Raw genomic sequence first — 25,995 nt, 5'->3', positions numbered from 1 at the left:
ACCCATGACTGTGGATGATCCAGGCTGGGTAATATGCTAACTGTTGTACATAAGGTCACCATACGTCGGGGTTGACTGGAAGACAGCTATCTATTAGGGCTTTTCCCCTCGGTCAGCCCCCCAATGAACTATTTCCCAACACATTTGGCCGTCTCTCCATGAGTCCGAAAAGACTTGAGGGCAACTGTTTCCCCCCCTCCCCTTTTCGGGATTCTCATAGTGGAATATCCCGGGAGGGGACTGTACCATTCAAAATTTTCACCCCTTTCAAAGCAAGTAGAATTTCCTGGTATACGGTTATCATTTACGCACCACTTTTAAGTGGAATAGCCTACGAAGGATTGTACCATTCCAAATTTTTCCTGTTTCACCGACTGCAATCTCCCAGTAGAGGACGGCACCACTCCAACCTCTTCTCCCATTCCTCTGTAAAATCTCTCTGCAAAAGTTTTCAACTTCCTGGTTTGTAACCTAATCAGCCTTTCCGTCGTCTTCCTCCCCCTCCCTTCGCTGCTGCAGTGGTACAGCCCGATTTCCAGGCCCGGGATAAATAATATCCTTTAGCTTGTACGGAATTGACTGTACTCTCAAGATGGCGATTCCCATATAGAAACGGTACGTAGGAGCAGCCATATTGCCTCCTGAACAAAGCCACTGAAGTTGCGAAATGGTCAAACCGTCCAGTACGGCACAGCGCAGGCTCGGGAGCAGCGCGCTTTGCTCACCGACAGGAAGCGGGAGAGTTCACCGGTATGGATGTGACGGTTGTCCCAGGTTAAGCCGCGATGGACGTTTTGGGACCTGATAACCGAGCCACGGGTCAGAAGGGGAATATGTGTGGTGAGTGAAGGGTGAAGAGGGTCAGTAATGGGAGGTTTATGAAGTCATGTGAGGGGGAGGTCGACGGAATGGATTAGGGTTGGGTTTATTCGGCGGTCAAGGATGTGGTGAGCAATGTGATTAGTAATTGGGGAATGATGAGTCAGTAATTGGGCGTCTGTGGGGTCAGAAATGGCATGTACATGGACTGTGGTAGGGATGACTGGAGTCAGTGATTTGAGAGGGTTCTTTGGGGAGCATCGGTGATTGGTGGAGGCTATGCTCTAAATGATAGGTAGTGTCCATGTGGTCAGTGATATGATGGTGGGTAGCTCTGAGAAGTATTCAGGGATTTGGAGGGGTAAATAATGTGGCCAGTGTCTGATGGTTTTTGTTGTGTGCCTTCCAGCGTCAATTTACTGGGAAAGGCTTCTTTACATACATTAAAATCTCCAGAGGTCACAGGTACCTGTTGAGTTCTTATAGGTCAAGCCCCTTCTCAGATCTTTTCAAAATCCACCACTGTCCCTAAGTCATTCCCTTATCCTCACAGAAGTGTACACCATTTAAAACAAACAAACAAAAAAACCAAACCCATTGCCATCGAGTCGATTCCAACTCATAGCAACCCTATAGCACAGAGTAGAGCTGCCCGATGGAGTTTCCAAGAAGTGCCTGGTGGATTTGAACTGCCGACCTTATAGGTTAGCAGCCATAGCACTTAACCACTATGCCACCAGGGTTTCCCATTTTTAAAACAGGACCAAGCAAATCCAGAAGGATAGGATTATTGTGAAAAGTGTGATTTCAGTCCTGGCTCTTTCTGAGCTTATTGAAATAATTTTATATTTTATTTAAGAAACATTTATTGAGCACCTCTGGGTGTCCAGAGACCCACATGACTATTTTTCTTGATTGGTTCCTGCCAGGTCTGTTTTAATAAACTCTGGAACATCGTATATGAAATTGTGTCCCTGTCATGGGAGCCCTCACTTCCTCTGAACAAGTTCAGTCCTGTCTGCATGACCTGTCCTGGGACTGAGAAAAATTTGCTAGGTAAGTACCTTCCTGCATTGTGGTGCATTCCCTACTATTCATGGTTCCAACCTATCACCACTATTGTACGCAGACAACCGCACTGTTGAAAATCAGCAATAAAAATTTAAGCAGGAAACAGCTTAACAATCAACGTTTTAGTCCATGAATATTGCTTTGGCAGGAGACATTGCTGAGTTGGGGGTAGATATTAGAGCTCTTGTGTGATTACTGGTATTCAGCTGCTGGTTCTCTCTGGGAATTGAGGAAATGCATTCCTCATCTTTCCATCTGTTCATTCCCATTCTTATTTCTAGGGAACTGCTCTATCTGCAGTTAAACTTTTATGTGTGTGTCCATCCAACACCCCATATATATGTGTATCCATATAGATCTATAATTATTACCCTATGATAACTACAAATAGAATTACTAGTTCAGAGGGACAACAATCAATTGTTAGTAAGTCAACAAGAAACATCTTCATATCCATGTAATTAAAAAGAATTGGTCCGGGTTCTATGTGTTCATATTATAGTTGCAAGAGGATTAAAGGCTAATGCGTCCTTCACTTGGTGCTTGCTGATCCTTCTGGAAAACCCAAAAGAACTTCTCAAACTAAGTGGCCCCTTTACCCACCTGACATCTGGTGGCAGTTGTTTCTAGACTGGTGAATGTGGAAGCTGTAGGTCAGTTCTGGCCTCTAAAGACTCCATTCTGTCTCCTACCTCTGATTCCTCAGATCTCGGCCCTCTTGGAAGAGAAGCCAAAAATGACCAAGTCTCAGGTAAGTTGTTTGCTTAGTTTGTACTTGGGTTTCAATATAATCAAATGCAGAAAGCTAAACATTAGGATTAGGGAAAATGTGTTGTTTTCGGTGCTGTTGAGTCAGTTCTGACTCATAGTGGCCCTGTGTATGACAGAATGAAACAGTGCCTGATCCTGCACCATCCTCATAATCATTGCTGTGTTCGAGCCCGTTGTTGCAATCATTGTGTCAATCCATCCTGTTAAGAGTCGACCTTTTTTTTTGCTGACCCTCTACTTTACCAAGCATGCCTTTCTCCAGGAACTGGTCCCTCCTGATAACATGTCCAAAATACATGAGACAAAGTCTTACCATCCTTTCTTCTAAGAAGCATTGTGACTGTATTTCTTCCAAGACAGAATTGTTCGTTCTCTTTGCAGTCCATGGTATAGTCACTATTCTTCGCCAGTACCATAATTCAAAGGCATCAGTTCTTCAGTCTTCCTTATTCATTGTTCAGCTTTTGCATGTGTATGAGGCAATTGAAAATACCTTGGCCTCCATCAGGGGCACCTGAGTCTTCAAAGTGACATCTTTGCTTTTTAACACTTTAAAGAGGTCTTTCGCAGTAGATTTGCCCAGTGCGATACTTCATTTGATTTCTTAACTGCTGCTTCCGTGGGGGTTGATTGTGGTGTCCTCCAAAAAAACCAATTGCCGTCAAGTTGATTCCGACTCATAGCAACTCTACAGGACAGAGTAGAATTGCCCCATAGAGTTCCCAAGGAGTGGCTGGTGGATTTGAACTGCTGTCCAAGAAAAATGAAATTCTTGACAAGTTCTCCATTTGACATGATGTTGCTTATAGGTCCAATTGTGAGGATTTTTGTTTTCTTTATGTTGAGGTGTAATCCATACTGAAGGCTGTAGTCTTTGATCTTCATCAGTAAGTGTTTCAAGTCCACTTTACTTTCAGCAAGCAAGGTTGTGTCATCTGTATATCGAAGGTTGTTAATGAGTCTTCTTCCAGGCCTTACGCCCCGTTCTTCTTTATATAGTCCAGCTTCTCGGATTTTGTGTAGCATACAGATTGAATAAGTAGGTGAAAGGATGCAATCCTGATGCACACCTTTTCTGATTTTGAACTATTCAGTGTTTCCTTGTTCTGCTTGAATAACTGCCTCTGGGTCTATGTACAGGTTCCTCATGAGCACAATTAAGTGTTCTGGAATTCCCATTCTTTGCAGTGTTATCCATAATTTGCTATGATCCACATGGTCAAATGCCTTTGCATAGTCAATAAAATACAGGTAAACATCTGTCTGGTGTTCTCTGCTTTCAGCCAAGATCCATCTGACATCAGCAGTGATATCCCTCATTACATATTCTCTTCTGAATCTGGCTTGAATTTCTGGCAGTACCCTGTCATTATACTGCTGCAACCAGTTATGAATTATTATCAGCAAAACTCTACATGTGTGTGATATATTAATGATATTGTTTGAAAATTTCCACATTTTTTTGGATGACCTTATGAGTCGGAATCGACTTGATGGCAGTGGGTTAGAGTTTTGGTTTTGATTCTTTGGAATGGGCACAAATATGGATCTCTTCCAGTAGGCTGGCCAGGTAGCTGTCTTCCAAATTTCTTGGTGTAGATGGGTGAGCACTTACAGTGTTGCATCCATTTGTTGAAACATCTCAATTGGTATTCCATCAATTCCTAGAGCCTTGTTTTTTGCCAGTATGTTCAGTGCAGCTTGGACCTTTTCCTTCAGTACCATTGGTTCTTGATCATATGCTGCCTCCTGAAATGTTTGAACGTTGACCAATTCTTTTGGTATAGTGACTCTATGTATTCCTTCCATCTTCTTTTGATACTTGCTGTGTTGTTCAATATTTTGCCCAGAGTCCTTCAGTATTGCAACTTGAGGCTGGACTTTTTTCTTCAGTTCTTTCAGCTTGAGAAATGCCAAGTATGTCCTTCCCTTTTGGTTTTCTAACTCCAGGTCTTTGCACATTTCGTTATAATACTCTGTTTTCTCGAGCTGTCTTTTGAAATCTTCTGTTTAGTTCGTTTAGTTCATCACTTCTTCCGTGCTTTAGCTACTCTTGTGTTCAAGAGTAAGTTTCAGAGCCTCTCCTCACATCCATTTTGTTATTTTCTTTCTTTCCCATCTTTTTAATGACCTTTTGCTTTTCTTCATGTATGATGTTCTTGATGTTATCCTACAATTCACCTGGTCTTTGGTCATTAGTGTTCAATGTGTCTTTGGTCTTTAGTATTCAATGTGTCAAATCCATTCTTGAGATGATCTCTAAGTTCAGGTAGGATGTACTCAAGGGAAATGTGGAGACAATAAAGATTAAGACCTGAAAGAGTTGCTAAGTAATATGTAAATAATCAGGCCTAAAACCATTTTATAAATGATGTACAAATATTTCTGATCTTTCTAGGAGACACCATCAGTTCCAAGATTATATTATCCTAAAGAGAAAGCAGTTAAATTTCCAATGAGATGGAAATACTCCTTGCTTTGTAGGACTAAAACAAGTTTTCTTTTTGGGTCTTCATATAAGTGATAGAGTCCACATTGTTCTCACCAAAACTTTTTATTAGAGATCAGTCATATAGGTGTGAAGTGCCAGTGTGACTGAACTTAGCTACTCTGTTCCCAGCCCCTCCAGAGATAAAACTGATACAGGTAGCCCAGGGCCCCATGTAAACAAAAACAGGCATTCAGCATAATCCAATTGTTAGCATAAATTATCTGGAGTGGCTGAAGGTCCCTGTGTATAAAAAGACAGTCTTATTGGGTAGAATATTCTGGGGGCTTAGAGGTTATCTCCCAGAAGCTAGTCAAAGGCCAGTCCATTCTAAGGAGTATGCAGGTTTGGGAATTCCGGGCCCACTGAGTTAACCTTTTATTGCACAGCAGTTCTTAAGTTATAATTCTCTGGCAAAGCTTTGACAAGCAGGGGTACCTGATGCTCCATACCCTTGGCTGTGGTTTCAGATTTTGTAGTCACTTTTTTCCAAATCAAGGCTAGTTCCTTCTTTGCTCTTCCATTTTTAGAAGCCTGTATTATTTTTTCTCCCTGCCAAAATTTACTGTACATGGTATAAACATTTTAAACAACACAAAAGAAAAAAAACAAAAAACTGGAAAGCCTTTTTAACTTAAACTCCTCTCCTCCTGGAATAATCAGTGTTAATCTTCCAAATCTTTTTGATACAGCTGTGATTAAGGGTGCAGCTGTGAAGGGTGTATAAGGGCAAATATGTGAGAGAGTCTCTTATTTTCATGTGCTTTCCTTTGAGAAAAATAATGTTATAGTAAAATTCTGTTCTGCAGCCTGATTTTTAGCCTCATTAGTAATTGCCCAGTATAAATATTTTTGGATGCAGTTTGAATATCTTCTGCTAGTACACAGAGCTCTTTTTTAGTATTTTAGGAGACACATACTATTTTTCATGGGGCCAGGCTTCCCGGGATTGTTTCCTTATCTGTAAAATAGAGATTCTAATCCTCACAGGGTTGTCCTGAAGGTGAAATGTGTTTAAGTTGTACCTAGAACCGTGACTGGGGTATGGATTGTTCTGGATTTAAGAATTAGCTATTAGTGTTATTATTGCATCATCATCATTCTCATTGTCAAATCTCGACGTCAGCTTTTACATGAGGAGTCCTTATATGACTTTTATCATAAAGCTTCACAACTGATTTCTCCAGCAGAGAGATAGGTTCTTTTTCTTCTTGGATGTCAGTAGCTACGGAGCTGTGCTGTTCAACATGCTAAGCTCTAGCCACTCGTGGTTATTGAGCTCTTGAAATTGGTAGTCTACACCGGGATGTTCTCTCATACAAAGTTCATACTGGGTGTTGACGATTTAGTAGCAGAAACTTCATTGATAATTTTTAAAGTTTTGTTACGTGTTGAAATGATAATATTTGGGGTGTATTGGGATAAATATATATTACCGAAAATAATTTTTTTGAATGTGGCTTCTAGAACATTTAAAATTACTTCTCTGGCTAGCTTTTTGTGTTTGTTAATGCTGCTTTTGAGAATGAGAAAGTACCTGCAGTCTAATTCAAGACCTTTTCACTAGCCCAGTAAATCCAATTACCATGGCAAATTAGCTGATTAAGTGCTTGTTCCTTAGGAACATTAGTGTCCAGAAGTAAGTTTATCATTTGCATAATATTTTTGCTTCCTCCCTCCCTCCCTTCCATTGTCCTCTGTCTCTTAATGGCACTCAAGCTGTAAAAATTGTTTTTAGGTAACGGAAGTACAATTTTCCACTGATTATAGTAATTAACCACTCTCATCTCAGTTGCCTCCTGTATAAAATAGGGATATTAACTGGGTTATTATGAGGACAAACTAAATCCTTGGCAGCTTGATTTGTGTGGATTTTGACCTTGGTGTTGAATGAGAGAGAGCTTGAGATTGATGTGACTGAGACAAGACTGATTCTGGATGCAGGGAGGGAGCCCAAGGAGGTTTTTAAACAAGGGAATGTTGATATTTGAAATTAATTTGCTTTAATTCTGAAAGCAATGTTTGTTAAAAAATAGAATATTTAGGAAAAAAACCCAGAAAAATAGTTTAAAATAATACTCATCACTCAAATTCCGCTGTTATATGACAACCATGGTGAACATAATGGGAACATAATGAAGATAGTCAAGGGATTAGGACGTATTTTGGGGCTGTACACTTACTTAAGTACTTATTTTTTTGCCACCTCAGTGATTTGCTGAAGTTTTCTCCACGTATGTTTCCTGCACATTAACTTCTCAGGTTTTAGATTTTTTTTTTGCTATTGTGATTTGGTGCATTTCATTGTATTTTATAACTAGCTATTGCTAGCATATAGAAGAACTATTAAATGTAGGAGACACTAAGGATTTTTTTTTTGTCCCTATAAAATGAAAGGATTTGGCTAATGAACGATCTTCAAGATTCTCTCAATGAGGCTTTTCTCCCTTTTTTATGTTGTACTTAAAAAGGCCTTCTCCACTGTATAAGTAAGAATTCTTCCATGTTTTGTTTTGTTATTTTTATGGTTTCTAGTATTATTTTAGAGTTAAATTTTTTTGCTGCATCTAGAATTTATTTATCCTACTTTCCAAGGTAGGGAGCATGTCTCCAATATTATTCATTTCCTATTGACTATTCAGTTTCAATACTATTCGTTGAATAATCCATCTTCCTGCCAGTTATTTAAATACTGTCTTTATCACTTATTAAATTTCCATTTGTATTTAGGTAGGCCTTTTTATGGATTACCTCTTGTGTTGTCCTGATATGTGTGGTTTTTCTTGCTAAAGACAGGATTTTGCACATATTCTTCCCAAAACTATTACGCAAAACTAGGAATAGGAATCCGTATTCATTTCCTAGGGTGCTGTGACAAAATAACAAAAACTTATTTTCTCACAGTTTTGGAAGCTAGGAGTCTAAATTCAGGGCTTTGACAAGGTGATGCTGTCTTTGTCTGATTCAGGGAAAGATCCTTCCTTGTCTCCTTCAGTCTGGTAGCGTCAAGTGTTTGTTAGCATTCCTTGGCTTGTAGATGCATCTTCGTATGGTTGTCTTCATCCTGTGTGTTTTTTCTGTGTCTGTCCTCCTTTTTATAAGGACAACACTCAGATTGGATTAGGACCCTTCCTACTCCAGTTTGACTTCATATTAACTGATAACATCTTCAAAGACCCTATTTCCAAACAAGATCATGCTCATAGGTACTAGGGGTTAGGGGTTCAACATATCTTTTTGAGGGAAACAGTTTGGTCCTTAACAGTATAGTTTTACGTCCTGTAGTAGAAACGATGAGAATGACTACTTCAGATTGAACAGGAATGTACTGTTACAGGAGTTAGTATCATTCAAGGATGTGGCTGTGGATTTCACTCAGGAGGAATGGCAGCAGCTGGACCCTGCTCAGAGGACTCTGTACAGGGATGTGATGCTGGAGAACTACAGCCACCTGGCCTCAATGGGTAAGGGTGATTTTCCTGCATAACTCAGTGTTTGCCCGGTCAGATGCCTTTCCTTTATCAGTTGCTGCCATTAGGCAGTTCTCTCACATACATAATGCCTTTTGTGCCTTTCCTTCTTTTGCAAATGGAGGTCATTACTTTTCTGAGGGCCAACTGAACTGCTTCATTGTGGACCTCCTAAAACAGTACCTTCTCTTCTTCTTTGAGTGCAGTCAATCCCAATTCCTCTGTGATTTCCATTTAATAGGGTATCCAGTTTCCAAACCAGATGTCATCTCCAAGTTGGAGCAAGGAGAAGATCCATGGATCGTAAAGAAAGACATATCAAATTGGATTTATCCAGATGAAAATCAGGCAGTTGGGAGACAAGGAAAGTGAAATAATCAGTGTGTTTGTTTTGTTTTTTTAATTGCTGCCTGAGGCTTATGTTTCTACCCATATTGAAATCTCTTTTTCTTCTTTACTCCTGTGCTGAGCATTTAGTAAGCATTCAACAAGTAATGTATCAATTGAGTAATTGTGACCCTTTCAGGGGAGAGATATTTCTGATTGATCTTCTTAACATTTATACCTGTAATGCTTTTTAAAAGGGACTTAAAGGCAATAGAGGCAAATGCCTTCTTAGAACATAGGTTCTACTTTAGAAGTTAAAATACCCAGATTCAGTGATGTACAAAATTAAGTGTCAAATATAGTTACTATATTAGATGTTCAGAGAGAATTAGAGTCCAAAGAGATGCGTCAGACTTTGAGAAGGCATTTTTCAGAGCATGCAGGTATAACTGTTCTGAAAGATATATTAGGTGTAGATTAGGCTGAAGAGGGTGATGGTAAGCTCTTGGGGCAGAGAGTATATGAACAAAATCTTGGAGTTAGGAATAAGTATGGTTTTTCTGGGAGAACTGTGCTAGTTTAATCTGAGACATATAGAAGGTAGTTATGGGGAGTAGTGGGGTTCAAGCTTAGATTTAAGTTGTGAGTATGGATACTGAATTCATTAGCCATACCTTGGATTTTTCTGTTGTTTTTCTGGTTAATTAAGGAAGTAGACTAAGGAAAGGTGAAGTGTTTTGGGGAGAGTACTGACTTCCTTTCTTTAGATGGGATTTCTTTAGACAATAGGTATGCATAGCAAATGTTTATAAGATAAATGAATTCAAAAGGTGAAAGTTTCTATTTAGGAAGTAGGGAAATGGGAAGATCCTAGAAGAGAAATCCAAGATTAGAGTGATAAGAGCCCAGACACTTTTCTAGCTTCTTCAGGTCTAGTTTTTGCATAAATATTTCTTTTTAACATCCTTATCTATCTATTCACCTGATCATCCTATATTCTTCCAAAAAGGCCTGTCTCCATTCCTGTTTTCTGAGTTCCTTGACTACTTTGGATCATCCATTTGTTTTACTTCTCTGTCCTGTTAACTATTCTTTATGACTGTTTGATTTTATCTTTCCTTCTTTTAGACAGGAAGAGTAACTTTGAAAAGCCCCAACCATGTATTCTGGGGACTCTTTCCTTCCACAATAAGATACTAAAAGGAGCCACAAAGGATGGTTCATTGTACTCCATTTTAAGAATCTGTCAAGGTGATGGCCAGCTGCAGAGATGTCAGGAAAACCAGGACAAACTTTTCAGGCAAGTCACAGTAATCAACAAGAAAACAGTGGCTGAGGAGTCAGGCCACAAATGTAATGCATTTGGAAAACTCTTTGAAGAATGCATAGACCCAGATACTTCAAGACAAAGATTCCATAAATACACGTTTGGAAAGAACTTGAAATCTAATATTGACCTACCTAGTAGTAATAAAAGCAATTCAAGAAAAAACCATGATGAGAGTTTTGGATGCAGAAAACCATCCAGCCACAGTGCATCCAACTCTAGTCTTGAGAAAATTCATAATGGAGTAATACCCTGTGAAGGTAATCAAGGTGGACATATTCTCAGTAATAAACAATCTTTTATTCAACATGCAAATGCTGAAAGTAAAGAGAAAACCTGTTTATGCATTACATGTGGAAAAGCCTTTGCTAAGAAGTCACAGCTCATTGTACATCAAAGAATTCATACTGGAAAGAAGCCATATGATTGTGGTGCATGTGGAAAAGCCTTCAGTGAGAAGTTTCACCTCATTGTACATCAGAGAACTCATACTGGGGAGAAGCCTTATGAATGTTCTGAATGTGGAAAAGCCTTCTCTCAGAAATCATCTCTCATTATACATCAGAGAGTTCATACTGGGGAAAAACCATATGAATGTAGTGAATGTGGGAAAGCTTTCTCCCAGAAATCACCCCTCATTATACATCAGAGAATTCACACTGGAGAGAAACCTTATGAATGTAGAGAGTGTGGGAAAGCTTTCTCCCAGAAGTCACAGCTTATTATACATCACAGAGCACACACTGGAGAGAAGCCATATGAGTGTACTGAATGTGGGAAAGCATTCTGTGAGAAGTCCCACCTCATTATACATAAGAGAATTCACACTGGAGAGAAACCTTACAAATGCACTCAATGTGAGGAAGCCTTTAGCAGGAAGACAGAACTTATTACACATCAGTTAATTCATACTGGAGAGAAACCCTATGAATGTACTGAATGTGGCAAGACCTTCTCCCGAAAGTCACAGCTCATCATACATCAGAGAACACATACTGGAGAGAAGCCCTATAAATGCAGTGAATGTGGGAAAGCCTTTTGTCAGAAGTCCCATCTCATCGGACATCAGAGAATTCACACAGGAGAAAAGCCTTATGTGTGTACTGAATGTGGGAAAGCCTTCTCTCAGAAGTCCCATCTGCCAGGACATCAGCGAATTCATACAGGAGAAAAACCTTATGTATGTGCCGAATGTGGAAAGGCATTTTCCCAGAAGTCAGATCTCGTTTTGCATCGCAGAATTCATACTGGAGAAAGACCCTATCAATGTACTGTATGTGGGAAAGCCTTCATCCAGAAGTCACAACTTACTGTACATCAAAGAATTCATACAGTATAAAAACTTGTAAGAATGAGCTGAGCACATAAAAGCCTTCAGTATTAGCTTGAGCCTTAATATTAGAAAACTGTTGAATTTCATGAGTTTGGGGAAAACATCTCTATAGATAAAATTTACAAGAGAAGTCATGTTTCTAGTGTGGTGATACTTTTCCAGCAAAGGTGATGGAAAATAATTGTATAAAAGAAGGACATTTTCACCATGGCAGGTAAAACTTTTAAAATTATTAACTGACTTATGAGCAGAACAAATTATGTGTACAGAGTATTGTCAAGTTACGTATTCCTGATCATACCATATGATAATAATATTTGAAATTGCTATTATCCTACCATAATTGTGGTCATATGATACCAAAAAAAAAAAAAAAATCCAGTGCCATCGAGTCGATTCCAACTCATAGCGACCCTATAGGACAGAGTAGAACTGCCCCATAGAGTTCCCAAGGAGCGCCTGGCAGATTCAAACTGCTGACCCTTTGGTTAGCAGCTATAGCACTTAACCACTATGCCACCAGGGTTTCTGGTCATATGATAGTTCCCTATAAAGTATATTAAGAAATTTTGAATAGAAAAACACCAATTCCTAGAAACTACACTCTAGGAGGGGAACTTGGGTATGAACCCTAAAGGTATTTATAAAATTCTTCTGGTAGAAAGATGGAAAGATGGGTTGATCAGGTTCAGTGAAAAATGTTGCTGTTGAGTCAATTTCAACTCATGGTGACTCTCTAGGACAGAGTAGAAACTGCACCGTAGGGTTGTCAAGGCTGTAAATCTTGACAGAAGCAGATTGCAACATTTTTCTCCTGCAGAGTGGTTGGTGGGTTTGAACTGCCGCCCTTTCGGTTGGCAGCTGAGTGTTTAACCATTGCACCAGCTGGGCTCCAGATTTAGTAAAGGTGATTTTTGTGTGTTTTCCCATATTAAGCATACAAGTTGACCCATATCTCTGGAAAGACCCACATCTTGAAATTGGTGCTTCTTTTCCAGGTCTCCCCTTTACCCTGCCCCATTTAGAGCTCAGGAAAAAAAAAACCCAGTGCCATCGAGTCGATTCCAACTCATAGCGACCAGCTTGGTGTGGTGGAAAGACTTTGGTACTGAAGCTAGATGGTCTTAGGTTTTGTTCATGGTTCAGTCACTAACAGGTTGACTTCAAGCAAGCCTACTTTACCCATCTGGATATTTTTTTCTTCCTCGTAAATAAAAGTAAAATGTAGAGCACATTTTCAATTAATAGTAGTTCTTTTTATCTTTCTTCTTCTCCTGCAACAGGGCATAAGACTAATGTGTAGAAGCCCATCTGAACTTGCTTTGCATTCAGATACTCTGCTTTTGATTGCCATTTTACTGCCTTTGACCCAGGTGGCTTTATTCTTGCTATGTTAATGTGGCTTCTGTTACTTTTTATTTATTTTACATACACTTATATAAATGGTGGTTCTTGCTTATAAACACCCTGCCTAATGTTTCTTCAGCTCCTACTGACCCCCACCCTGCAGCCCTAGTTGTTTTTCTTGAAAACCAAGGACACTAGCAGAGGAGAATTTTTGGAGTGTAAGTTATGCCTGCCATAGATTTGAAGAACCTCATGGCTCTGAAATTTCTCTTGCCCTCCTTTCTGTGGGTCCACCTCTTCCTCCATGAGCAGCTTCAGATGAGCACACCTGTTGGAGGTGCCCTGTAGGAGAGCACACTGGCAGGGATAAGGGCATCTGTGTGGGTAAGCGTGGTGTCTGTCCATAGTTCCTGCTTGATTCCTTCATATTTCCTGCTCACCTGATACCCTTCCTGCATGGATGAACTGTGTACTCTGAAGAGCTGGGGCCTCTCTGTGCAAAAACTTATGCAGGGGAGAGGGCACACCTGACAGCAACGTGGGGCTCTGCTTGGGCAAGTTCCTTGGTGTCATTGGCAACAGTGAGCTGAGAAGACTGACGTAGGTATAAATTGGCCATTTCTACCTAAGGGAGAAGGCCTAGAGACACATCTCTGGGTTGAACAACTACTCTGAAAGTTTCTGACAGAAGATGGTACAACTGGTCCTTATAAAGGTATGAGAAGGACAAGGGATCATCATATTGGAAACACAGAAATTTTGTGAAGAGGAAATTCTGTTTAGTAATAACTATTGAAGTTATTTAAGTGTAACAAAGATTCTAAGTTTCCACCTTCTCACAGGCTTTCCATTATTCCCTTCCATTGTCACAGCCCCAGAGAACTTCATTGATCTGGTACTGGGTGTTATAGTGCTACTGTAACAGAGATACCACAAGTGGATGGCTTTAACAGAGAGAAATTTATTTCTTCACAGTAAAGTAGGCCAAAAGTCCAAATTCAGGGTATCAGCTCTAGGGAAAGCCTTTCCCTCTCTGTTGGCCTTCTCGTCAGTCTTCCTCTGGACTAGGAGCTTCTCCGCACAGGGATTCCAGGTCCAAAGGATGGACTCTGCCCCTGGCACTGCCTTCTTGGTGGTATGAGGTAACCCCGCTCTGCTCGCTTCCCATTCCTTTTTATCTCTTAAGAGATAAAAGGTGGTGCGGCCACACCCCAGGGAAACTCCCTTTACGTTGAATTAGGGATGTGACCTGGGTAAGGGTGTTAACAATCCCACCCTAACCCTCTTTAACATAAAATTATAATGACAAAATGGAGGACAACCATGCAATAATGGGAATCATGGTCTAACCATGTTGACATGTATTTTTGGGGGACACAATTCAATTCATGACAGTGGGTTTCTATAAAAATTCCATCTCATACCTAACACTGGTATAACCCTTCACCGCTTTTATTCAGCATTGTATTAGAGCTAGCTAGTGCATTGATGCAAGGAAAAAAAAAAAAAAAACAGGCATGAAGATTGGAAAGGAGAAAGTAAAATAGATATTACTTTCAGATGATAGAACTGGGTATAAAAATACTGGTTAAGTATTAACTATAAAGAGTTTAGTTGCTTTATACAATTTTAATATATTTTTTAAAAACTAATTTATATACCAGCAAGAGTAAAAATTTAAATATACCATTTATATTAACATAAAATACAACACATTTTAAAATTAATGATAAAGTATAAGACCTCCACATAGAGAATTATAAAATACTATTGAGAAATATTAAAGAAGTCTTTAAAAAATGGAGGGGTGTACTAAGTTCATGGACTGGAATAGTGAAAAATTTAAAGATGTTAATTTTCCCCAAAGTGATTTTTATATTTTTGGGGGGAGTGGGAATCAAGATCCACAGGAACATGTTGATTCATAAATATCAAGTTAGCTAATTTTTTTATTGAGCAAAAAATTACCCTGTAACATGAAGGTAGCCAACAACTAGTTACAAAGCTGTAGTGGATTTCAGCTCTACTTACGTGGAATTAAAGCTACAGTCACACATCTACTTTTAATAAACAGTAGATATTAAGCTTTTGTCAATAATTACATTGAGCTTACTCTGACATTCTTTTTTTGTAATTCTTTGTCAGGCTTACTCTGACATTGGTTGATTTATCTGATACTCTTATTTTCAATGCTGAACTTATATTGTTCACTGATAACATTTTGTGTGAGAGACACAGGGAAGTATAAAAGCATCTTAAACAGTAGTCAGTCTTCATGGGGTTTTACAGACTTCTGTTCTTGAAAACAATTTTCAACATGTTGATAGGAAAAATAATTTGGTTTGTATAGGACTAGTTACAGTGTCCATTTTGGCATTAGTAACATGACTTATTTTTTATTGTTACTCTTTCTTCTAAGTTACCAAAGAACTCACTTGCCAAACCTTTGGTCAGAGTAATTTATTGTTTAGTCAGTGTTCAGTCAGAAGTTTTCCTTAAGCTCCTTGTACCAGTGACATTTTTGTCCTCTAATGATGAATCTTTGAATAGACTGGGGAATGTTTTTGAGTCTTGCTCACTTCCTTCTCTGATTGTTCCTGCACAGGTGAAGCCCAGTGCATACTCATAGCCTTCCTGACCCACAGATTTTTTTTTTTTTTTTTATTGTGCTTTAGGTGAAGGTATACAGACCAAATTAGTTTCCCATTCAATAGTTTGTTTATACACAGATCGTTCAATGACATTGATTGCAATCCCTGCAACACGTCAAGACTCTCCCCATTACCACCCTGCGTTCCCCATTTCCATTCATCCGGTTTTCCTGTCCCTTCTTTCTCATCTTTGCTTTTGGGTATATGTTGTCCTTTTGGTCTCATGTAGATGATTGTTCTAAGGAGCACTTTCCTCAAGTGTGTTATTGTTTATTTATAGACCTATTATTTGGCTGAAAGGTAATCTCTGGGAATGGCTTCATTCCCAAGTTAGAAGGATGTCTAAGGGCCGTAGTCTCTGGGATTCCTCCACTATCTCTCAGACCAATAAATCTGGCCCTTTTTTAATGAATTTGAATTTTTTGTACATTTTTTCTTCACACTCCAACTGGGACCTTCTATTATGATCCTTGTCAGAGCAGTCAATAGTGGTAGCCAGGCACCATGTAGTTCTTCTGGTTTCAGGCTGGTAGAGGCTGTGGTCCCTGTGGTCCATTAGTCCTTTGGACTAATTTTTTCCTTGAGTCTTTGGTTTTCTTCACTCTCCTTTGCTCTGAATGGGAATAGACCAGTAGTTGTATCTTAGATGGCTGCTCGCAAGCCTTTTAAGACCCAGACACTACTCACTGAAGTAGGATGTAGAACGTTTTCTTTATGAACTATGTTATGCCAGTTGACATAGATGTCCCTTGAGACTATCTCACCCACAGATTTGAATGTGTTCCCAAAAGGGCTGTTCTTGATTTTCTTTATTTATTCTGATTCTCTCTGATTTTTGGCTGCTCTGCCCTGTCACTTTTTCCTGACTATCGTGGAGCTACCTACCATCCCCTCTTAATTGCTCTCTACGAGCATCTTAATGCTTTTGAAAACACCCCTAGGCATAAACTTCTTCGTGCTCTGTTCCAAATAAAGTTAGTTCCCTCAGGCAGATCTGTGGGACTGACCATTCTTTACTCTGCTTCTGCCCTGGGCAGAACCCTTAAACTAGTGCATAGATCTGGGGGCTGGGACAAGTACCCTGGTTCTCTTGGAGTGACACCCCTGCTTCATGAGTGGGCTCTGGGTGAAATGGTAGTCCCTGGTCTTCTTGGCCTGCCACTTCTGGTATGGAACCTCTATACTATGAGTGGGTTGTGGGAAGGGTCATTGGGTGATTGGAACAACAGTATTCTCAGGTTGTCCCTTCTGGGGTAGACCCACTGTACTAGTGGGGACCTGGTAGGGGAAGCACACCCCAGACCTCTTGTCTATGCCCACCCAGCATGGGATTTGGGAGGATAAGAAATGCTGACTTCTGCCGCTCTTGGGAGGAGTAGACATAATCCGCAATCATAATGCAGAAGCCAATAAAGGTTTAGAAGATTTAGGTAACATGATTAACAAAATGATCTGATATAAATAGTTCACTGACTGCACCCAACAACTGTTGAAATAATATCCTTTCCAAGGACATATGGAACATTTACCATTCTCAACAAATTCCAAAGAACATAATTCAAATAGTATTTTTTCTAACCACATTGTAATTAAGCTAGAAAGCAGTAACAGAACGGTATCCAGAAAATCGCCATACATTTTTATTTAAACATATTCTTTGGTATAACCCATGAATAAAAAAGTCAGTGGAAATGCAAAAATATTTTGAATGATAATGAAAACTTGTGGGATGCAGCCAAACCTGCAACAGAGGGAAATGCATAGCAGTAAGTACATATTAGGCAAGAAGAAAATCTGCAAATATCTTAAACATTCATCTTAATACATAAGAATAAATAAAACTGAATTAAACTCCAAGAAAATAAAACAAAAAGAACGCATTGCCATCAAGTTGATTGCGACTCATAGCAATCCTACAGGACAGAGTAGAACTGCCCCATAGAGTTTCCAAGGAGCATCTGGTGGATTCGAATGCTGACCTTTTGGTTAGTAGCCGTAGCTCTTCACCACTACACCACCAGGGTTTCCAGAAAATAAAAGGAAGTGATAAAAATAATAGAAGGTGGAGAAATAGAAACGAAAAGGGAGGAAAAACGAAACTATTTATTGAAAAGAATAATGTAATTGGTAGTCCCTTGACAAGACATAAAGAGAAATATGTCACAAATACCCAATGTAAGCAATGAAAGGGAGGAACATTACTACAGAATCTACAGGTATTAAAAAGATTACTATCTAACACCATATACAAAAACCATCTTGAAATAGTAGACATAAATTTGAAACTAGAAGCTATAAATCCCTGGGAGAGAATGCCTGTGATCTTGAGTTAGGCGACAATTTTTCAGATAAGATAAAAATCACAAGAAATGATAAATTAGAGTTCACTATAATGACGACTGCACTTCCAAATATACTGTTAGATAATGCCCTAGTGACATGCTCCAATTTCATCCTGCTTACTCACTGTCAGATCAGGAATCAGCCATTTCTCCAAGGAGCACTGGCTTCTTTTACTGGGAAATGGTATTTGAAAACCCCAATCTGGGTGTTTGGGTTGCTTATAACCAGTGAGGTGTCATTGTGTCTAGACCAGTGTCAGTGGATTTGGTAAGGAGGCAGGACGTATTTTTAAAATTAAGAGTTTATACCAGTATTTCCTATTTACATTTCTCATAAATTGTTTGATATTTTATTAATATCTTCTTCATTTTACACTGAAAATGTTGGTTTCCAACCTCGTTATCAGAAGTACATAACTGATCCTGCAGTGTGCCTAAACAAATTTCAAATTATCAACAGCAATATTGCTATAATAATAAAGGTACAAATGAACAAAATCCATTGTTATGTTGAGACCCTAGGTTCCATAGTTTTCCATGTTAATGGCTATGAAAATTCAACCAAGCTAAAAATAATTACATTGGAAAGCTGAAAATGCAAACAGTGTATGTGTTCAAGGGGGTTGTCATATATCACATGTTCTATGAAAGCTCGACTTCCCCTCTTTCTGCCCACAAAATTCTCTCTTTTTTTGGTCATGTTTGCAGATGAGGCTTTGACATTCCTTATAGATTCCTAATTTGGCAGCTTTCATATTCTGGGTGTCATTTGTATTTTCTGATTACCAGCTCCATTTTTTCTTAATGCTTACTGATCAGGAATTTCTTTTCTATTCATGGATAAATAACTGGGAATTGCACCTTCTTCCTGTGGAAGTGAAAAGTCTTGAGATTTGAGCCCTTAAGCATGGTAGCCCCATCTGAGAACATTCAATAATCCATTGAAGATTTCTGTGGTGCATCATGTTTTAATGCAAATTGAAGATTCTGCATTCTAATGTGCTCTAACTGGGTTAGAGAGGTGTTGAAAATATTGTATTTCTGATCAGCTGAGAAGACAGAGCTCACAGAACTCTCTAAGAAGTCACTACTTCACTGTCCAACAGCCAGTCTTGGAAATATGAGGGATCTCAGGTATTCCTTGAGATGGCTATTTGGAGTCTTCTTCAGCCTCCTAAAGGAGTGTACCTCTTTCACACCACCAGGAGTTTCATAACCTTGTTGGTAACAACACACCCATCATGGCCCCTCTCTTTGTCATCAATGCATGCATGTTACCACACCCTCCCCTTGAAGTCTTTTTCACCAGACGAAACAAGAGAGCGTCTTCACACAAAGGCTGATATTGAGATTTTAGACAGATAACTTCTTTGAAGGTCAGCACAAATTTTTCATCACCCAAGGTGGGGGGTGGGGTTGAAGAGGGAGGACTGTCTTCAACTTCTTCCCTTTATACCTAAAAGAAAATTAAGACATCGCAAAAAGCTATTAAGAAAAAAAAAAGTCTTTAACTCCTTTCCTATATTCCTAAAAGAAAATTAAGACATCACAAGGAGCAATTTAGCATACATTAATCAGAAGTCATAATTCAAACCTAGGTATTCTGATTCTAGTGTGTACTCTTAACCGCTATGTATGCTGCTCCTTGTGCCTCCTTCTCCCTTCTATATTCCACACAATTATCTTACAGACTCTTCTCTAAACTAGTTCATGATCTGTGTTACCTGCACAAGGGCGCTGTTTATTTACCAACCTTTATTATTGAAAAGATCTCTGTATTATCTTCCGTGGACTGCTGCAACAAACTATATGGCTTAAACCAACAAGTGTATTCCGTCACAGTTCTGGAGTCTAGAAGTTTCAAATCAAGGTGTTAGCAGGGCCATGCTCTCTTTGAAGGCTCTAGGAGAGAATCCATCCTTGCCTCTTGCAGCTTTTTGTGGTTGCCCGCAATCCTTGATTTCATTGGTTTATGTATGCTTCAGTCTCCACATGGCTTCCATCTTCACAAAGCATTCTTCCCTGTGTACCTGTGTCTGTTCTCATAAGAATACCAGTCAGATTGGGTTCCTCCTAATCTATTACAACCTCATCTTAAATTGATTATATCTGCAAAGACCCTATTTCCAAGTAAGGTGACATTCACAGGTTCTAGGGGGTAGAGTTGTTGATGCCTTTGAATTATGGTATTGATGAAGGACCAGAAGAATGAACAAATCTGTCTTGGAAGAAATACAGTCAGAATGCTCCTTAGAAGTGAGGATGGCAAGACTTCGTCTCATGTACTTTGGGCATGTCATCAGAAGGGATCAGTTACTGGAGAAGGACATCATGCTTGGTAAAGTAGGGGGTCAGGGAAAAAGAAGAAGATCCTCAACAAGATGGACTTACATAGTGGCTGCAACATGGGGCTCGAACATGGCACTGATTGTGGGGATAGCTCAGGACCGGGCAGTGTTTCATTCTGTTGTACATGGGGTCCCTCTGAGTTGGAATTGACTTAATAGTACCTAACAACAACAGGAGTTAGGACTTTAATACAATTGTTCCTCAGTATCCGTGGGGGATTGGTTCTAGGACTTCCCCTGCAGATACCAAAATCCAAGGATGCTCAAGTCTCTTACATAAAATGGGGTAGTATTCGCATATAACCTATGCACATCCTCCCGTATACTTTAAATCATCTCTAGAATACTTATAATACCTAATAAAATGTAAATACTATGTAAATAGGTGTTATACAGTACTGTACTGTTTAGGGAATAATAACATGATGAGAGGCAAACAATGCTGAAAGGAGTGCTGGAGAGAGACTGAGGATCTCTGAAATGGTGGGAGGCTACAGCAGGGTATGCCTCCACATCTTTTCATTCTCAGGGATTCAGCGTAGTGCTCGGCACATGGTAAATTCAACTTTTGCCTTTTGGAAGTTTTTTTTTTTCCCAAATATTTTTGATCTGCTGTTGGTTTAATCTGTGATTGTGGAAACTGCAGATAGAGGACTGACTGTATTTCTTTTTTGGGAGGACACAGTGCTACCCACAACAGTTTCCATTAAAAGAAAATTTTAAAAAACTATCATTTTAATCGATTCAAAGTTTATATCATAACCTTAAGTCTTAGTGTTCAAGAAAATGATAAAGCACCTCACACAGGTCCTGGCAGTGTGATAACTTATTGGGAACATATGGATATGGAAATCAGGTTGGATTTTCAATGACATAAGTGGATCAGTGTACAAAGAACACTGGGAACGTCATTGATGCTACATATTCAGTGAATCCCCTGAGATTTGGCCCTTTAAGTTTGGACCATCTAGAACTAATAGTGTTTTTGAGAGTTGTGTCCTGATTGATGATAGTCTCTCTTCATTGCAGGTGGTGCCAAAAAATTACGGGCAGAACCTGGCTCTGGATTTTGTGGAGAAGATAAATAGGAATCCTGACCAAATGCTTAATATTACCGTGGGATTCTTTATCCAAGGAAATTTTTGAAGAGCTCTCTGATATGGCTACCTGAAGAGGGTAACACCATCCACAATGGCAGCATTACTGCTGCCGGAGGCAGGCCAAATCAGTGGCTGTCATTGGAAGGGCCACATGTCATATGCTGGCAAAACATCACCATGGCCACATTGTAAGGTTCTTTTACTGTACCTGAGAAACGGTATATTATTACTTGAAGGTAGAATGGGACAGTTGAAGACGTATAGTACAAACACTAAACAAACCACTAAAACAACAGTTAATAGCTAGTACTCCAAAAAAGGAATCATAAAAAATATCCAATTATCGAACAGAAGGCCGAAAAGAGAAAAAAACAGAACAAAGAACAGATTGGACCAAAACAAAATCAAGATAATAGGCTTAACCTAACCATATAAATAAATGGTCTAAATATACCAATTAAAAGGAAGATATTGTTACATTAAAAAAAAAAATTTTTTTATTCTTACATTGATTTAAAAAGCAAAACCCAACTCTATGCTGCCTACAAGAAATACACTTTAAACATAAATACACAAATAGGTTAAATGTAAAAGCTGGAAGAACTATATTAACATCAGACAAAATTCAGAATGAAAAATATTACCAGGGATAAAGAAGGCTGTTTCATAATGACATAGGGGCCAGTTTGTCAGCACATAACAGCCCTAATTACGGTTATGCACTTCATAGCAGAGCTTCAAAATTTATGAAGCAAGAACTTAGAGAACTGCAAGGAGAAATCCATAAATCCACAATTGTGGTTTGAAATTTCCATTCCCTCTCTATAATGGGTAGAACAAGGAGATAGGCAGTCAGTAAGGAGACAGTAGGTAGGCTTGAAAAACAGTATCAGTCAACTTGGCCTAATTAACATTTGGGGAACATTTCACCCAATTACAGCAGAATATACATCCCTTTTAAGTGCATGCAGGACATTCACTGAGATAGACCGCATTCTGGGCCATTAACATGTCTCAATAAATTTAAAAGGATTCAAGTAATTCAAAATGTGTTCTCTGACTACAGTGGAATTAAATGAGAAATCATTAACAGAAAAGTATCTGAAAAATCCCAAAATTTTTGGAAACTAAAAACATACTTCTGAACAACCACGGGTCAAAGAAGAAAAAAGAAATTAAAAAATATTTTGAAGTGATGGAAAATGAAAACACAACATATCCGGTATCTAAATTGTAGGATGCCTGTAGAACAGTACGTAAAGGAAAGTTTAAAGTGCTAAATGCTTATATTGGAAAATAAGGGCTCAGATCAGTGACTCAGTTTCCACCTCAAAAAAAGTAGAAAAATAAGAAAAAATTAAAATCCAGTATAAGCAGAAGAACGAAAATGAAATTCAGAGCAGAATTTAGTGAAATAAAAAAAAACGAAAAGAAATCAAAAACTTTTTGATAAGATCAGCGTAAGCCAGGCTGATGAGGAAAAAAGACACAATTATCAGAATCAGAAATGAAAGCGATGACATCACAACATATATTACAGATATCCTAAGTAAAATTGGAATCGACAGCAATGGGTTTGGTTTTTGGTTAATGAACATCTTAATGTCCACAAATTGGATAACGTACATTAACTGGACAAATGGTTTTCTTCCATAGGTTTTGGACACTTTAGAGCTGACGGCGGGTGGCGGGGGGGTAAGGTTTCCAGAGAAGTCCTGGATGTATGTTTATCTTACTGGTCTTTGTACCCTGGTGGTGTAGTGGTTAAGTGCTACCGCTGCTAACCAAAGGGCCGGCAGTTTGAATCCACCAGGTGCTCCTTGGAAACTCTATGGGGCAGTTCTATTCTGTCCTATAGGGTCGCTGTGAATGAGAATTGACTCGATGGCACTGGGTTTGGTTTTTTTTGTTGTTGTTTGGTAGACTAAAACTGTTAGTAGGCAGGTCTTGATCATCTGGAGGGCTAGGGGAAGATAAGTTAGAATTTAAAGGAGGAGGATTTGAGCTGGGCAGGTGGGTTAAGTCAGAGGTGGAGTGGGGATGGCATCAGCTGCAGGAAATAGCCAGATGTCTGCAGCATTTTTCGACTGATGGGATTTCAATGACCATTTAATGGTGGTGGGAATCTATTTGTCTGTTGAGATGTTCTAGCTTTCTATTTGTTAAAGGATCAATAAAATATGAACCCAAAAGCCATTTCTGAGAGGAAGGTCAGCATATAGAAGATTCTGAAGGTTCATGCTGGCAGCTTTCTGAGATAGATTTGGTTTTCTAGATAGCACTAACTCTAATGACTGTCTATTTTATTGTATCCAAGCCAGTATCTTTGAAGCTCTTTAAAAACATAATCCTTTAAGGTAAATGAGAGGTTCTTAGGACTCAGATTGATTTCCTGTTTTAGAATTGCTCCTGGGGAGCTCTTCCTTTTTGATAGACTCCCATCTTCTGCAATCAGGTAAGCAGCTCGGGTTTTTTGTAGGCTTTTTGTGCCAGTAAACTAATCACCCCTTTCCTATTTGGCCACAAAGAAACACTGTGGTTGACATGTGTCTTTCAAATCCTGTTTCACAGGGTCCATGGGGGTTGAATGTTTATTCACAGGCACCAAGTCTGTAGCACCTTGAAGTGCTTTCTGAATTTGCCCTCTTCCCTGCATATGGTTTACTGGGTTTGATAACTTTGTGCTTTCATTGGGGAATTTTATCTGATACGAGTACTTTGTTGCAAGCACTGTAATTTTATGTTACATAAATCTAAAGCAATTGATCTGGAAGTCTCCAGAGGTCAAGAACATTTGCCGAAAGCTGACCTGAGGCTTGTCTTTACCCACATTTAACAAATATAAGTTAAAGTTATGTACTTCATTGGGGAAAGAGAGTTTTGGGGAATTCTGACAAGCTTCTGATCCAGTGCTTTCCATGTCTAGGAAATCTATCCCCTTTGAGCCCTTGGGACTGAATTGAAGGTTGAAAAGGAACTGAATTCTTGTGGCTCCTGTAGGTCTTGCGGGCCCAGATTGCTGACTTAATGTGTGTCATATGTAGCACAGCGATGTAGCACTACCCTAGCCGCCTGCAGGAGAGCTGGTGGTGCTGATCCTCCCACAGACCCTGCCGCCATCCTTCAGTCGCTGGGGTGCTGAGGCCACCACTTGAGCTCTCTCCTCCTCTATGCCCCAGCTGCTCAGGCTTCTGAAGCCATTCCCACAGCTATGGCCACAATGCCACTGATGTGTACTCATCACTTTTACTTCTTATTGAGGTATATTTCACATACAAAAATTGAGTAGATTTTAAGTATATGGATAAATGAGTTTTGACAGCTGAATGTACCTGTATGACCATCACCTTCCATCAGCCCAGAAAATGCTGTTTTATCCCTTTCCAGTGAATGTGCCTCAAGTCAATCACTGTTTTGATTTTTATCAAAATAAATTATATTCTTGAATTACCTGTTTGTGGAATCACAATGTATTTGCAACACCCACCAGAAGGTCTTCTTAGGCCCCTCTAGATCAGGGTGGGTAAAAAATGGCCTGAGAGTTAAATTTGGCCTGTGACTTACTTTTGTATAGCCAACAACCTAAGATTAAATTTTAGATTTAACTTTTTATTTTGAAAAAGTTGCAGATTCACAGGAAGTTGTAAAAATAGTACAGAAAGGTTCCTTGTACCCTTTACCCAGTTTCCCACAATGATAACATCTTATAATATTAAAACGAGGAAATTGATATTGTTACAATCCACAGACATTCGGATTTTACCAGTTTTACGTGCATTGTGTGTAATTCTGTGCCATTTTGTCATGTGTAGATTCGTGTAACCACAATAAAATTACAGAATTGTTCTGTCACCAAAAGATCTCCCTTTCGTTACTCCTTTATAGTCACACCCTCATCTCTATCACTAGCCCCTGGCAACCACTAATCTGTACCCCATCTCTATACTTTTGTCATTTTAGGATTTTATAAAGATTAAATTATATACCGTTGTCATGGATTGAATTATGTCCCCCCAAAAATGTGTGTATCAGTTTGGTTGGGCCATGATTTCCAGTACTGTGTGGTTTTCCTGTATGTTGCAAATCTTGCCTTTATGATGTTAATGAGGAAGGATTGGCAGCATTTGTGTTAGTGATGCAGGACTCAGTCTGCAAGATTGGATTGTGCCTTGAGGCAATCTCTTGAGATAAAAGAAAAAAGCCAGCAGAGAGACGGGGGAATCTCATACTACCAAGAAAGCAGTGCTGGGAACAGAGCGTGTCCTTTGGACCTGAGGTTCCTGCACTGAGATGCTCCCAGACCAAGGGAAGACTGACGCACCACAAGGACCTTCTTCCAGCCTACAGAGAGAGAAGGCCTTCCCCTGGAGCTGGCACCCTGAATTCGGACTTGTAGCCTACTGGACTGTGAGAGAATAAATTTCTCTTTGCTAAAGCCATCCACTTGCGGTATATCTGTTATGGCAGCACTAGATGGCCAAGAGAACAGTGTAGTCTTCTGAAACTTTTTTCCCTCATTCAACATGATACCCTTGAGAGCCATCTGCATCCCCCCAGTGGTATTATCACTATTTTTTATTTTAGCTGTTCTAATAAGCTCT

The 25,995-nt window shown here is 39.3% G+C and overlaps 1 protein-coding gene and 1 pseudogene across 5 annotated transcripts; one reads left to right on the top strand and one right to left on the bottom strand.

Moving 5' to 3' along the window:
- Positions 1-498: 498 nt before the first annotated feature.
- Positions 499-25,995, top strand: LOC126070175 (zinc finger protein 300). Of its 5 annotated transcripts, none has more exons than XM_049874103.1 (7): positions 499-840; positions 1,749-1,875; positions 2,597-2,641; positions 8,529-8,613; positions 8,861-8,983; positions 10,075-11,820; positions 21,324-25,995. In XM_049874103.1, the coding sequence occupies exons 3-6, from the start codon at positions 2,627-2,629 to the stop codon at positions 11,610-11,612; spliced, it is 1,761 nt and encodes a 586-aa protein (XP_049730060.1). In that variant the 5' UTR covers positions 499-840; positions 1,749-1,875; positions 2,597-2,626; the 3' UTR covers positions 11,613-11,820; positions 21,324-25,995. The 5 variants fall into 5 exon arrangements, with proteins under 5 accessions (XP_049730060.1, XP_049730059.1, XP_049730061.1 ...); XM_049874102.1 differs by having other exon boundaries at positions 2,393-2,641; XM_049874104.1 differs by having other exon boundaries at positions 502-840; positions 2,393-2,641; positions 8,471-8,613.
- LOC126067191 (RNA polymerase II elongation factor ELL2-like) lies at positions 13,268-24,050 on the bottom strand (annotated as a pseudogene).

This window comes from Elephas maximus, chromosome 2, assembly GCF_024166365.1.
Source record: "Elephas maximus indicus isolate mEleMax1 chromosome 2, mEleMax1 primary haplotype, whole genome shotgun sequence".
Classification (NCBI taxonomy): domain Eukaryota; kingdom Metazoa; phylum Chordata; class Mammalia; order Proboscidea; family Elephantidae; genus Elephas; species Elephas maximus.
The sequence above is the reverse complement of the archived record's forward strand: the minus strand, read 5'-3'. Positions and strand labels throughout refer to the sequence as shown.